The sequence below is a fragment of the Protopterus annectens genome, chromosome 5.part0, assembly GCF_019279795.1.
Source record: "Protopterus annectens isolate FY-2018-M chromosome 5.part0, PAN1.0, whole genome shotgun sequence".
Lineage (NCBI taxonomy): Eukaryota > Metazoa > Chordata > Ceratodontiformes > Protopteridae > Protopterus > Protopterus annectens.
In genome coordinates this window covers 1,776,843,503-1,776,859,843 of record NC_056735.1, presented here as the reverse complement: position 1 = coordinate 1,776,859,843, position 16,341 = coordinate 1,776,843,503, and the positions used below count along the sequence as shown (strand labels likewise).

The 16,341-nt window shown below is 41.3% G+C and overlaps 1 protein-coding gene across 1 annotated transcript in view; it reads left to right on the top strand.

Moving 5' to 3' along the window:
• LOC122802414 (zinc finger CCCH domain-containing protein 13-like) overlaps nt 1-16,341 on the top strand; it is a 1,157,483-nt gene that overhangs the window by 891,022 nt on the left and 250,120 nt on the right. Inside the window, exon 13 of the mRNA XM_044072036.1 lies at nt 15,120-15,305. Within this exon, the coding sequence (XP_043927971.1) occupies nt 15,120-15,305 (186 nt within the window). The remainder of the gene's footprint in view (nt 1-15,119; nt 15,306-16,341) is intronic.

The window sequence follows — 16,341 nt, the reverse complement described above, 5'->3', positions numbered from 1 at the left end:
TGTTTACTGTGCTTAAAGCTTTTTGGTGTATTTGTTTTTTTTGTTGGAGGTGTAACCTTGTATATAATTGCTTCCCATTATGGGGGCACCTGACATCTGGGGCAAGAAAAACTGAGGTAATGACGTCGGCTGCATGCTTTATGCCCCTGACTACCTGACGTCATGGAAGATGAGACAGCAACCGACACAGGACCCAAGAATTTGATAATCAGACCAATTGAGGGCTACTGCAAGCAGATAACCCAAATGTGATGACTGCAACAGTGAATACACTCGAACATCTACATTTATGGTAAGTGTACACAACTCTACTGTACTGTTGGGGGGGGGGGTATGATTATAAATTGATGTAATGCAAAGCAGTGTGGGAGGGAGAAAGTTGGGAATTAGGTAGAGATAGAGAAGTAGGAAACAAGAAACCGAAGTCTATGTATAGAAGTAGTAAGGTCATTTGGGGATGGTTTTGGAATGTGGCTCAAGTGAAATGTGTATGCAGGAAGTATAATTTTAGAGTAAGAGAGGAGGATGGAAGTTAGGGGTAGGATAGTGGAATAAAATCAAGTGGGCTACCCAAACTCAGGTCAATTTACAACAGAGATCAGTCAGTTTATAGTCAGAACAAAGCAATTAACAAAGAGATGCAAGTAAAACAGGTTGTCATTTCCTGAGGCTATATAAATAACACTCCACCTGGATTTGAAACAGCTGAACCACACTTGGAAAATAAAAATCTACGTTGTAGTAAAGTAAAAGTTTATTTTGTTGCCTCACAGTAAGAAGCTGTCCGGTTCAATTCTCAGCTAGAGCGTCTTCTGCGTGGAGACATGCGTGAATGGGCGTACCTTCGTTGAAGGTTGTGCGCCAGGCCTGGCAAGCCGGTACATAAAAATCAACTGCCAATCATTAGCGGACCGGAGTTCCGCTGTGGCAACCCCTAACCGGGAAAAGCCAAAAGACACAAACAAACAAAGTAAAGTAAAAGTTTATTCCATTAACAATCACAAGAATGGTGAGCGCTTTCATCCAGGTAAATCCTGGACTTTATCAAACCAAAGTGCTTCCCATAATTCAACATTTAAATAACACCGTCAATTAAATCCAATTAAAATCAATTAACGTACTTAAAAAGCGTTCTTTAACCTTTTAAAGGTTTGAAAACCTTAAATAGTTGTTAAAAATGGTAATAATATAACACCAGGGCCATGTCCTTTAAAACTGGAGCTAATGAAAAATATTCATTGATACCTGGTGAATGGTTGGCTCTTAACTTTAATTGCCATCTAAGCTCACTATTGCTAATCCTATTACTCCAGTCCCCTCCCCTAGGGTCCTTATGAATAATTTCTAAAATCCCAAACTTAAACCTAACTTGTCCAGTACACATCAGTGTGTGCTTGTATAGGGAGTTGTTGGTGTTTGTTTTCAATAGTGTATAGATTTTCATAAATCAGCTTACGTCTGTCAGTTTTACCAACATAAAATCTGTTACACCCTTGACATACACTCAGATTAACTAATCCCCTACTACTACAGTCACCACTGACCCAAGTGTACCCTAGTCTGAAATTCCCCCACCAAAACTGATGGATGTTCTTCGTGTTTCACTGTTGCAGTCAACACATTTGGGTTATCTGCTTGCAGTAGCCCTCAGTCGGCCTGATTAACAAAGTCTTGGGTCCTGTGTTGGTTGCTGTCTCTTCTTCCATGACGTCAGGTCATCAGAGGTATAAAACATGCAGCTGATGCCATTACATCAGTCTTTCTTGCCATGTGGTGCCCAAAGCAGAAGCAGTTCGCAAGTGTCGATCGGCCAACTCCTGAAATTTTCGTTTTCGAGTTTCAGAACCAAAGTCTTCAACTAAAAGCTAAGTACCTCATTGGAGAAACTTTTTCTTGCTCTAAACTGATGTCAGTAAAAGTAAATAATTGCATTTCTTGTGGAAAGCAAATACCTCATAAAGATTTTCATTCGTACTGTATTCCTTGCCTAGGCCCTGACCACGACATACCTCGCTGTCAGTTTTGTGCTTTATTTAGACCACGAACTGTCGTCGGTATATTTTCGCTTCTAAATATTTTGGTGCTCGATTCAATTCTTTGGTAAGTCATTCGACTACCGACATTCTGAAAACACGCAAAGATAAAGACAGAGACAGGCCGCGTAGGTCCAAAGCCGACGACGATTCTCCTAAGCCAGTTCGCCGGTACTCAGGTGCATTCGCAGCCCCAGATACCCACTACTTCAGATTCGCAGGCCTCTACTGAGACCCATTCGGAGTCCAGTATGCTGCGAGATGCTTCAATTGTGGAACCTGCGGATGTCTCTACCTTGGATGGGTCCGGAGTAACTGTGCAGGCACCGGCTTCTGAGTGTGTATTCAGGCCTACTGACTTGCATATTAAACCAATGCCATCTTCTTCTTCAAGGCCTAAAGCTCGAACCATGCCTAGAAAACTGACGCCCAGACCGCATGATCAGGCCTCTATGCCTAAAAAACAAATGATAAGAGTGGCTGAAGACCTTATTACTTTAATCAGGAGAAGCCAACCTTCCCCCTCTAAGAGACCTAGGACTGAGTTTGCTTATGATACTTCTGACCAGGATTCTGAACTTTCTGTTTCCTCTGATGACCAGGATTTACCTTTATCTACCTATGAGGATTCTGAAGCTGAGGACTCTATTCCCCTCTGACGCCCCCCCCCCCCCCCCCCGGAGGATTTCTCTTCTGGTGAAACCTTGCATACTCTTAGGGAGCATTTTCATTGGGAAAGTTAGGATTTCTCTGATTCTAAAAAGAGGCTTAGGGATTTCTTACTCCTGCCCCAGCACAGACTTTGGCTATCCCTCCTGCACTAGACATTGTTGATGATGCCTTTTCAGAATCTAGTTTGGCCCCTGACTCTCTGCCTTCTGCTCCCTGAAAACCTGATCAATATTAGAGGGTTCTGACTCTCACAAGTTCCTTTTCAAAAATTTTACTGCGGATCCTGAGACCATTTCACAGGGTCCCAAGCGCATCAAAGCTACTACTGCCAAAAATCCTACCCCCTCTGATAGAGACAGGGTGCTGGATATATGGGGTAAGAAGGTATACACTTCTGCAACTTTGGCCATTAGGGCCTTAAACTGCCAGTTTCATATGTTAAAGTATCAGCAGCATATTATTGGAGTGCTTAAACAGAAAATTATATTGATTCCTGATTGTGCTGAAAATAAGGATTTACAGGATTTAATGCATTCTGCTGAACAAGTTGGAAAACATACTTTGCAATGTGGTTTTGATTCACTAGAGACATCTTGCAGGGCTGCTGTCACTGGGTCTGTATTTAGAAGGCATGCTTGGCTTAAGGAGCAATCCTTGCCAGATCATGTTAAAGCTAAATTACTGGATGCTCCCTTAAATCAGGACCGTCTGTTTGGCAATAAGGCAGAAGTTGTTCTTAAAAAGATGGAGGAAAAAGCTAAATATATGCAAACTGTTAAAGATTTCTTACAAGTACAACCTCCAAGATTTAGTAGGCATTGGCCTTCTAAGAACTGGTCCTTTCCTGCCTCTTCCAGGCCTTCTCAGTCCAAATTCAGATCCAGCAGAACACCCAGGCTTCAGTCCCCAGGGTACACACAGGACTAAGCAGTGGGGCCACCCTCTTCCAAATCTGGGAGTAGTAAAACTCCCCCTATAGTAAACTGTCTCAATGACTTCATGTTAAAACTTCCAAGCACTTCTCAGCTGACTGCCCCTTTGGGGGGAAAGATTGCCCTACATGCAAAAAACTGGGAGCTCATTACCCAGGACAAATGGGTTTTAAATATAGTGTCCCAAGGATACAGATTTCACTTCCACACGTTACCAACCCCAAACAGTTGGCCGGATCTACCCCCAAATCAGTGGGCAGAGGCTCGAAAGCAAGTACTGTCTCTTTTAAGCATAAAGGCTATACAAACTGTACCAGAAGAGGAAAGGGACAAGGTTTCTACTCAAGACTTTTCCTGGTACCTAGAAAAGACAATTCATGGCATCCTATCCTGGACCTGTCTACTCTAAACACCTTTTTGGTGATTCCAAAATTCAAGATGTTGACTCTTCATCAGTTGCTTCCTATGCTAGGAAAAGATGCCTGGTTGGCATCACTTGATTTAAAGGAAGCATACCTGCACATCCCAATCAGGGAATATTACAGAAGATTCCTACTCTTCAAAGCAGGCTACACGCACTATCAGTTCTCTGCACTGCCCTTTGGCTTATATACTTTGCCCAGGGTATTCACAAAGTGCCTAGCTCCAGTCATTGCATTTTGCAGTCAAAGAAATATTCAAGTATACCCATACCTGGACAATTGTCTAATTCAGGCAGAAAGCCAGTACATAATTTTGAATCATCTGGCCTTTGTTCAAAGGGTGCTAAATTGTCTGGGGTATACCATAAATGAAAAGAAATCACACCTGGTACCCTGTCAGCAAATCATATTCCTGGGAGTAAGCTGAAATACAACTTCCCAGATGGTTTTCCTCACGCCAGAGAAACAAATTCATTTGACAACTTGTTTCAAACTAGTGGCCACGAACACCCTGCTATCTGCAAGGCAAATACTGCATGCCTTGGGGTTCATGGCCTCCTGCATTCTTCTAATTCCATATGCAAGACTGCATATGAGGAAACTACAATGGTATCTAAAAGCCTATGGTGTCAACATTCTCAGGATCTAGAAGCAATGATTCCTATCATACCTTGCCTACACTTAGAGTTTCTTTGGTGGGCAGAGGCTTGCCACCAAAATAAGGAACAACCATTCACTCTACCCCCTGCCGCCCAAACCCTAACAACAGACGCATCAGATTATGCATGGGGGGCTCACCTGGCAGGGAAGTTCATTCAGGGCAAATGGAACCCAAGTCAAATGCACCTGCATATCAATCAAACAGAAATGTTAGCTGTACAGAATATTCTCTGTCAGCCTTCAAGCACCACATTCTTCCTGGACAATTAATGGTAAAGATGGACGACATAACTGTTATGTTGTACATAAGCAGGGGGGTACCCATTCTTACCCCCCCTCTGCAGACTAGTCATGGCTTTGTGGCACACAGCCTTCAGTTACCAAGTGCATCTACAAGCTCAGTTCCTGCCAGGAAAATTAAATACACTGGCAGACTGACTAAGCAGAAACCTCATGGACCCACACGAGTGGAAACTGGAACCAAAGATTTTCAACATGTTGACAAACAAATGGGAGGGCCCAGATATAGACGTGTTTGCCTCCCCCAGAACTATCAATTGAACAAATTTTGCACAAGGACTCCCACAAACAAGCTTGGAAAGTGGATGCTCTGTCCTTCAGCTGGAAAAACCTATCAGTTTATGCCTTTCCTCTCCAAAGTACTGCTAAAGATCAAACAGGACAAACCAAGGACAATATTGATTGCACCAGACTGGCCACGCCAACACTGGTGTACCCCCTCTTGTGCAGTGTGTCACTTTTGGCCCCATGGCACCTGCCTCTGACCCCTACCCTGTTGTCTCAGCAGGAGAACCGGATTCTGCACCCTCAGCTTCAAACCCTGAACCTAGCAGCTTGGCTAATTACCTAATCTCTCCATTACCATCCCTCAGTAAACCAGTGATAAATATCATTTTAGAGGCAAGGAGGCCTAGTACTAGAAAATATTATGCTGAAAAATGGAAAAGATTCTGTGCCTGAAACCAGTCTCAAGGGATGAGCACAGCAGCGCCTAACTTACCTCAGATTTTACAATACTTAACTGAGATGCTTCACAAGGGACTTTCTTTTTCATCCATCATTATTCACGCCTCAGCCATTTCAGCTCATTATAATACAGAACCACCCCTCTTCTATCATCCACTGCTCAGGCAGTTCCTCAGAGGGGCCAAAAATGTAAGACCACCCAGGAGAGCCCCAACTCCAGCCTGGGACCTTAACTTTGTATGGAGAAACTCACTCTTCCTCCTTTCGAGCCAGCTGCTAGTGCAGATTTAAAATTCCTTTCTTTGAAAACAGCCTTCCTTTTAGCAATCACTTCAGCAAGAAGGGTATATGAATTATAGGCCGTTATGGCAGTGGAGCCTTTCATCATCTTTCATGCTGACAGGGTGTCCCTCGGAACCAATCCATCCTTCATGCCCAAGGTGGTATCCAGTGTGGCTCTCAATCAGTCATTCATTTGCCAACCTTCTTTCCTAATCCACAGAACAAAAGGGAACGGATACTTTGCTCCTTAGATGTGCACAGACAACTTAGATTTTATTTGGACAGGACTAAACTTCAAAGGAAATCTGAACAACTGCTGGTGGCATTTGTTGCAGGGGCAGAGGGGAAGGCTATTTCAAAGCAAACCATTTCTAAATGGATAGGCCATTGCATTCAGTTCTGCTATAAGCACCATGGAAAACCTATCCAACAGGGGATCATACCCCACTCTACCAGGGCTGCATCTACCTCTGCAGCCTTTCTCAGAGGTGTCCCCACCAGGGACATCCTAGAAGCTGCTTCCTGGAGTTCTATACATACCTTCACCAAACATTACCATATGCCAATTTTCTCTAAATCCAGAGCTGGCTTTGCCACTGCAGTCTTGCAGGGTCTTATAGCTAGTCCTAATGCTATCTAAACTCCTCCTCCCATCCTTAGCTTTGGGAATCTACCCAAATGTGATGACTGCAACAGTGAAACACGAAGAACATAGTAAAGTTGTGTACACTTACCATAAATGTAGATGTTCGAGTGTATTCACTGTTGCAGTCCTGGTTACCCCCCCCCCCCCCCGCCAGCCCCCTGATTTCTTTGGCTATACCTCTACTCTCCTTTACTATGCTTAAAAGATTTTTGGTGTATTTGCCTTTTTATTGGAGGTATATCCTTGTGTATGTATATATATATATATATATATATATATATATATATATATATGTTTTATTGCTTCCCATTAAGGGGGCACCTGGCATCTGGGGCAACAAAAACTGATGTAATGGTGTTGGTTGCATGTTTTATACCCCTGACGACCTGACGTCACGGAAGAAGAGACAAGCAACCGACGCAGGACCCAAGACTTTGTTAATCAGGCCGACTGAGGGCTACTGCAAGCAGATAACCCAAATGTGATGACTGCAACAGTGAATACACTCGAACATCTACATTTATTTTAAGTGTACACAACTGTACTTTCTTCTAATATATATAGGAACAGTAGTCACATGCACCACATTTCTTAGTCCCTTTGTTGATTTCCTTTAGATAGCGAGGATGTTCAAAATAGTATTTCATGCTGTGCCCTGCTTTATAAACAGATAGTGGTGATCTTCCTAAACTGTTATATACCTCACTGTTGCTTTCTAAAATGACCCAATTTTTGGACACTATGTTCCGCACTGTTTGTCCCAAAGGGCCAAAGTATGTTTACCATAGCATGGGAAAAATTGCTAAAGTGTTTCTGTCCTGAGACTGACTGACTAGCATATGCAGTACAGTATACTGGTCAAGCAAAAGGGGACAGTGGCCAACTTAGGCAGAGGTCCTTAGAATGCTGTTTTAGCAGCTGTGTACATTTTGCTGTCTACACACTTGTGGTGGGATCCTCCCTGGCTGTCTTTTAATTAGCTTCTTTCAAGGTATTTAGATGTGTTTGCTTGCTTGTCTGTTTCATTAAATCGATCACAAGTTTGTTTTTAGATCACCTTGGTCACTAAGCTAATTTGCTTCCCTACCGAAGAGACGTGTATGTATTTTCATAATCACTGTGTATCAAAAGGCATGCCAGGCATGCCTTGTGTGGGCAGTCTTGGATTTCACAGTTTAACAATAGTACTTCTAGCCCAGTGAATTCTCAAAACATTTAAGTATTTATTGGATCTTTATTACATTTGATATAGTAGATCATGGAATTCACTCTGGAGTTGTGAGATTTGGGTTTGATATTTTTTCAGCACTAACTGAGCAGCAGATTTAATCTTAGAGCTTCTCCTTAGTGGGTGATTGGTTAGCCCCACTCACTGCCAATCACAGGTTAGTACCTTATCTTAGAAGCCCCCTCACTTAGAGGTGCATATGCAACTGATGCTAGTAAGCATATTCATGTCTTGTACCAGTTGTATGAGCATGCCTAGCCACAGAGCCTACCATTGCTTTTCTACTGCTGCTGTTTTAGTTCATATCTGGGCACATCAATAAAAGATTCCATGTTTGATGAGTAAAAAGAATTATCTTGAGTGTCCACGTGAATTGCAGGTAACTCCCCCAAAACCAAACCTGCATTCTGCATTGCCTGAGGATGAACATTAGTGTAAGGCACTGCCATAAATGCCAAGGGTTTAATCCAGCCACCAGCAGACTTTGCAGAGAGAAAATCATGGCCTGCCTTGCTACCATGAGGACAGTGGCAGCTGATAGTTTCTCATGCAGGGATTAGTGGGAGTGTCCCAACGCACCCCCTATATGTCTCAACCAGACCGCTATCACATGGATCAAGAATGGACAGGGGGCTAGGTCATGTCTAAGCCATCCTAGAGGTGAGTCAATTTCAAAAAAAGGACATCAAGTCTCAATAGGTGCCTCTCTCATCTGTGACTGTTGTGGGTCTAAGTGTATGTCCATTTTTTTGACACAGCTTATGCCCATCCTGATTTTTCCAGGTAATAAGAGATGCAGTGGAGATTTCCAACTTGGGTGTTGCATTCACCAGCATAAACATCCTATACTCCTTATTATACTTGTTAAGAATGCTGTCACTTGTCCTAATCCTAGAGAGCACTCTGTTGAATTGCTGTACCACTGACAGAGTACATTTGAGAGCAGGATGTACTCCTGGCCCAGCAGTGACCAATGGCTCAGGTTGAGGAGCTGTACTGGATATTCCAGCTTTCACCCTTAAAATGTGGATGTTAGGCAAATCTTTGTGGTGTTGTGAGAATATGAACTTTGAGAGTGAGAATGCAGTCTTAGGGAACATGGTTTGATAAAGCATTAGGACTGGTGTAGGCCTCTCATGTTCCTATTGCATCCATTGACTGCCTTTTTTTTCCTGAGTGCCATGTGCCTTTTGCTTGACCTGTCTGACACTCCTGTTGCATCCTTCTCCCAGCACAGAAACATGAACTTGTCCTTGGAGCTGTTGTGGAGGAGGATTTTCCTGTGATTCAAGATCCTATAAGAAGTCTGAGGGCCCAGAGACCACATCTGCAAAGCAGTTTAGTGCATTGTCTTCTCGCCTTACAGCTTCCCCAAGACGTCCCTCCCACTTTAGAAAAACCTTAAGGCTCATAAAGTTCTCTGGGATTGGCTTCTGCCCCTCATTCCTTATAAGCCCCTTAAAACCTTAAGATGTGTGCAGTAGAAAGAGGAGGAGGGAGGAGTACTGTGTTACTACCCTTTTGGAGATGGTTATTGTGAATGCTTTTTATGCAGCTTGGAAATGTCCAGACATTGTTTTTCTGGTTGCCAAGAAAACAGGTGCTGTTTGAAAGGCTGTAGTTGAGTGGAATGTGTTCATTCTCAGCAGTCCTCAGACTGCCACTTATGTAATTTCTTTGTCTCAGCACATGGCTCAGAGATCAATGTTTTGCTGCCTTGTCACCAAGTAAGGAGATTAAATGGCAATTGCTGCAAAGGACTATACTTCTCTTAAACATTCAGACTTGAAGCTGTCAACATATTATCTCACTAATCCATGTTTCAGTTCCCCCTGATGCACCAGTCACTAAAAAGGCTTTCCTTCATACTTGCATGTAGTGAAGACCCTGTCTATATATTGAAGCTTGGACTCTCATGTTACTGTCTGCATTTTTCACTTTGCTGATTTAATTAGGGCTGTAGGTTCTGGCATTTCCCTGCACAGTATTACCTGAGGATGAGGCTCTCCTTCCTTCAGGAAGAGGTCAGAAGTTTTAGTGTGGATGGCTCTTTCATGAATGAAGTTATCTTTATCTAACCCTCTATTAGATGATCTCTTGAAGAGAAGGTTGGCTGTAACTACTTTGAATGACCTTTATGGCCCTGTTGCTCTCCCCCTGCTTTTTCTGGGTCCAGGTAATAAAACAGCAGAAGACACCTCTCATCTTGCTGTTTTCATTGTCAACCAAGTCCCCCAAAATGTGACCCCCATGAGCTGACCTCAGCAAGCCTGAGTACACTCTGAATCCTGCTGGGTAGCATTTCTTCAGGCTTGCCCCTGCTTTGAGAGCCATCACATAATATCTTTAATGTTGAAGTGTGAGTACACTTCGTGATGGGTTCAAGGTTTAGGAATACTTCTTCACCAGCATGATTCCAAATTCACAAATGACTGTACACTCAGCCACCACAAGCCATAATGTAACTCAGTGGATATATAAGCAGTTATTTCTAAAGACAGCCAACAATTTTTTTTTCATTTGCACTATATAGATCCTGTTCTCTACTGCCAGCAGTAAAGTTCTCTATTGATATACTTGAGTCTCATAGCGAGTCTCATAGCAAGTGCCCATCTGCCCATTTCTCAGTCAAGAACTTCCTCATAGAAAAGCACATGTATAAATGCCACAGGTACCAGAGGTTCAAGCTAATTTCTTGAGCCACAAGTGGTAAACTTTGGTAGGCCATTAAAACTCACGCAGATCAGGAGTAGACTTTTCAATCCCAGTATATCCACATAGCAGAGCATTACTACAAGAATAAGCACAAGAAGGTCAAGTGGAAGCCTGACCCTCCTTGAGGGTATATCCAGTGTCAACTAGTTCCAAACCCTTCAGGTGATTAGCTTGACCTGGGCTAACAGGGTATCCAGCCAGAACTGGTTGTCTGCTTCCCTCAGAGGATGCCTCAAAGAGTGCTTGCACTTGCATCCCTGTACCTCTTTGAACTTAGACTGTAAGAAGTGCCATCTGATGGAGTTAAACTATGCAAAGTCGAACTCCCCAGTCACTGCTTTGCATAGGAAATTGCTGTCAGTGTGAGTTCTGTTTTGTGAACCAGGAATGATTAATTTCTTGTGAAAGATTTCTCCCTTCTTTATGTTTATGTAACTGCAGAGTGGTATATCTGAATTTGATGTGCATTTGTGTGTGTGGGATGTTTTTTATTTTTTTTTGGGATAAAGTTGCTATGAGTTGTTTTCATCTGGTTGCAATCTTCTGCATATCTATCTCGCACAAGGGAACCGTTTACTCCACCAAATTTCTGCATGATTGGCAGGAGTGTCTAATTGACCAAGTTGTTCCCTGTCATTAGTCTGTTGAATTATCCAGTCTTAGGTATGGGGCACTCATGATTTCTAAGATATTGTAGTTCCTCTAGTGATTCCCTGCATATGCAACAAGAAAGCTATTTTAAAACTAATCCTACGTTTATAGAGCTCAATTTAGCCGACCAGCTTGAGATTTTCTTAAGTGGAACATAGCTTGCTCATCTGCTGACAAAGGTAGGTCTAATTCTTTGGACAAAGCATGTAATAATTGCCACTTGCAATGATATTTAGCACAGTTTATGCCACTAAGCAGAAAATTTGTAAAGTAAACAAAGTGGTACACTAATTGAAATCAAAACAAATTATTGAAATTCCTCCACCTGAGGAAAGATTCATTGTATTTTAAGGTTGTGGGGATAACTGACACCTCTCCTAATATTCAGTGGGGATTAAACAGGGGAACTAATCCAGTGTAGGGTGTCAGCCCATTGCAAGTTGTGCACACATGCCACACACACTCACCTGGCATATACAAGTACGGGCACTTGGAGAGGCAGTAATTCACCTGCAGTAGATCTGTGGGATGTGGGAAGAAACAGGAGCACCTATTAAAACCAAAACGGACACAAGGAAGTTGTGCTGATTTTGTACCTGCAGAATAGACAAAAAAATTATCCCAACCATGAAATGAACTAGAGAACCAAACACTTGGAAATAGCAACGCTGACTGTGCCATCACCACCTTCCTCTGAGAAGGAGTCTTTTTTAAATTGGTTGGATTTGTGATGCCGTGCTGAAAAGGCTACCTGATGGAGGGACTTTTTTTTGAAGTAAACGTTTTGTTGTGTTGATGACAGAAGGGGCATTTTTGAAAAGAATCCAGTCATGTATTCTAAGCTAGCAGAAGAGACTGTCTCCTTTGCAGATGATTTTTTTTTCAGTTTGATAAGTGACTTTTGCTTTTAACTTTTTGAGAGTTATATTTTGACATATCCTCCCCAGCTCCCCATCACTTGTAAGTGGTAACTGCTTGTTACTGGTTCTTATTAAATCTACTGACTTTGTTTCAGAAAAGAAACTGTATTTGGAGATGAGCAACACACATGAGCTAATTCACTCTGAGAAGATTTGCCACTTTATTTGATCTGAGTAAAGAGAATCGCTTGGAAGACTGCTTCAAAATTGGCACTTTGGTTAAAAAAAAAAGAGAGAGAGATTTTTTTCCTACTTCTGGAACATTTTTGCTGTGTTGTTTTAGCGTTCCTGGTCCTTTGATCTATTTATTTTCACTGAGAGCTGGTGGTGGCACTGAGGTTTATTTTGTGTGTGTGTGTGTGTGTGTGTGTGTGTGTGTGTGTGTGTGTGTGTGTGTGTGTGTGTGTGTGTGTGTGTGTGTGTGTACTGTCTAGGGATGATATTTTTGCTGTGGACTTTTTTTTCCGGTTTAGGCTGCTCTTCAACATTTGCGTTAGAGTGTACAGTTGAAGGTGTTATAGCAGAATTGCAAAGCAAAAGTATTTTTGCATTCTACTTCTCTTTCCTGCTGAATATAACGGTATGCTTTCTTTCCCTTTAATAATTCTTGCTATTGACTTCTTATTGTCCATAGTTTCCACTGTATTATATGTCCATTCTCTATTTTGAAATATATAAAGCTTTCCTTCTTGAAACTTATGATCTGAAAAGGTCACCTCCTGCCTTTTTACTGAACAAGTACGTAATTATGAATCTGCTGGTTTGCTGAACTGGTGGGTTCTGTCCATTAAAGCTACTTTGAAACACCAGTTGATAATGGTGATGTTCTCTTGCATCATATTCTTGACTAGCCATAAAGGGTCTTATCATATTAACATGTTATCTGTAAAATACACCTGAAGTGAGTTAAACAAGTCTTTCTAACCTTTATAAACCCATTAGGCATAGTGCCCCCTCTCTTATCAGGGAAAGTCCAGGATCACTGTGTGGTTGGTTGGGTGACTTGCAGAATCGCACAGTAAACATGCATTCTGTAAGGGTCAAACACAGGAGTACAGAGTGAAGTGCATTAGCAGCTCATATATTTAATCATTTGCAGGACAATGTGCAACAAAAACAAACTTCTGTGTAATACTGATCTACAGTGTGTGCACATAATGGCACTTAAAACATGCTGACTTTACCCAACATACCCACATTGTTGCCCCCAGTATCTCTGAAAATATCGCCTCCCCTGAAGTCACCTTGAAATGAATCTTAAAATCCCTGTCAAAGGCTTTCAATAATGCATCCATGGGACCAAACAACCATGCTGTGTCCTCATCAGTGATAAATATGCATCATCAGATCCTGTGTTCTGCCTCAGTGTACCCATAAGGTTTGTGCCTGATGCCTGGAAAATAGCCAGAACTACCCTGCACAAAAATGACCCCTCTACAATCCAGATAATTATAGGCCCATCAGCGTCACTAGCCTTATGTGCAGAGTTATTGAACATACCATGGCAGAACATATTTATGCAGACACAGATAACTTAACTGTTCTAGACCCCAGTCAGTTTGGTTTTGTAAAGGGCAGATTCTGTATCCTGAACCTAGTAATCTTGTAAGCTTCTTTGAAAACATTTCAGAGGCTGTGGACAATGGTCACTTCATGCATGCTGCTGATCTCGACCTGGCCAAGACTTTTGATACTACCCCTTCCCCCCATGCTGGTATTATTGAATAAAATAGGCAAATTTAATGTAAACCTTTGCATTGTCTGCTGGATTGCAAATTGGCTATCCAGCAGTTTACAAGTTGTGAAAATTGCAGTTAGCCTCTTTGAATGTCAAATTGTAAATAGTGGGGGTACCACAGGAATCAGTGCTGCACCCTTTCCTGTTTTTCATTTATTTTGTAGAATTCCAACCCATTATCCCAGAAGTGTGCCATACCACGTTTGATTATGACTGCAAACTGGGCATTATCTGCTCATCCACTGATATTAAACAGCTGCATTAAGGTTAGTGTGTGTGCCCTTTGTATACTACAGACAATCTCAAGCTAAATGCCAAAAAGTGCAGTATAGTAACATTTGGCAAAAAAGCTGCTCCCACTTCTTATGTTATAAATGTTCTTTTCAGACAGATGTTGTAGTAAAAGATTTGAGTATTTACGTTGGCAACTCTTTCTCATGCATTCATTTTTTCTGTATAGTCAATAAATCTTTTTAACTGGTCCATTTAATTTTCTAGGGAATATATGCAAGATCCAAAGAAGTCATCCTGCCACTGTACGCTTTCCTTATCAGACCCATCATCAAATGCAGTGTCCCTTTGATAAGAACAGGTCCAGGCATGTCAGTGAAATGGAAATACCCCATAGATTTATAACTAGGGAATTAAAGACCCTAAGTGCTTCAACTGTCCTTGCGCATTAGCAAGACTTTCGTTATACTTGGTGTCTGTTTTTGAACCGTGAAAAACGCAGTCCTGTTTGACATCCTATTTCTTTGCAAAACTGGCACTAAGGACCTAAATGCACCAAAAAGGGGCTTGCTGGGAGAGATAGGATCCTTGGGTTTTTCTACTTAAAAGGTGTGTATGGTTAGCCATCTTACATTCCCCATGATCACTTGCTTAAATTTGCTCCTATGTTCTTAATATTTCTCATAATTTTTTCTTTCAAAATTTTAACTTTTCTTGTTTTTAATAATTCAAAAAATATACATGCTGTCCCTTTTTTATGCATCCATGTTGAGCTTTGTTGACTGTTTTTTAATTAATTGTACTTTGAAGCTTTTGTATGGGAAAGAGTTAAGATTGTTAACATTACATTTTTGTTTTAATTTTGTTTAGCTACTTTTAGTCATTGGTGTGACCATTCTACTTTAGCCCAAATGGTTATCACTATGTTCTGGAAAATGTCTGCTGTTTTAAAGAAGCAGTTGACTTTTGTTTCATCTTTGTATGAATGGATTTCCTAACTAGGATGCAGAGTCCGTGGTTCTCAATTTGACAACCACAGTAACACTACCACATACCATGAGGGTTGGGACTCAAGAAGTGGATATACGGAGAGAGATCGGTATGATAGTAGAGAGCAAGGAAGGGACTCTTCATTTGATCGTCGTCTTCACGGAGATCGTGACCGGCGTGATAATACCAGGGAAAGAGGTACCTCTTTTTTTATTGACAATGTTGTGTTTTACACACAGTTTGCTTTGTGTGGTTATCAAATCTGCATAGGCTTGTTGACATTTTTCTGTCTGTATAAAGAAATTAGAAATCTTTAATTCTGAAGTATGTAACTTGAAACTTTTTATCTTCAGACCTTCAGATATTGAGTAAATAAGTATGGTCCTTGCAAAACATTACATGAATAATTGAGGTAAAATTATTGTCATCCTGCGCATTGATTGACTGTACCTGTTGTATTTTTGAAACATCGGTTTTTATTTAGGCTTTGTAACAGAGTGGCTGCAGGTTTCTTACACATATTAGAAAAAAAAATGTGTATTGTATAGTGAGCCACAGTATACTGTAGTGGTACATCTTACCTAGCAAGCCTGATTTTACCCATTTCCTTCCTTTTTAACAAGGTATTTATCAATTTAAAGTCTTCTTTATTGTGAATTTCTGTATGATGGCAATCTCTTTTCCAGACTTCCTTCTGTGTATTAGTCCCTTAGCTAAACTTGTAAGTGTTCTTCTCAGTTTAGTGATAGAAGACCATGGCCACTGATTTTGCTGAAGGCATCCACATAGCACCATCCTTCTCCTGGGGGGCTGCAGAGATATTTACACCTGGGAAGCTTGCGGTACCAGACTGCTGGACTACAGTCTTTCCAAAGTAAAAGTACTCTTTGCTTGTGAAGATCAGAAGTTTTTTTTTGTTTTTTTTTTTTTTTTTTATACCCTACTTTTTTTTGTTTTGTTTTTTTTTTTTTTTTTTTTTATACCCTACTTGTATATCCTGGAGCCATTTTTTAAATCTAAAATCTTCCCTGATCGATTTAACTACTGTGGTGTCCTAGATGTGTCCATGCCTCTAAATGTAAGTACATTGTCTTGTCTCTTATTGCACAGAGTATAAGTTAAAAATACTAGTGATTGCTACATACTGTGTTTTTGGATGCTGCTGTTGGGAAATTTAGGCTCTAATGTTTGTAAACTTTATCATTGTTTGTAAGTACCACATTGAATGCTGGCA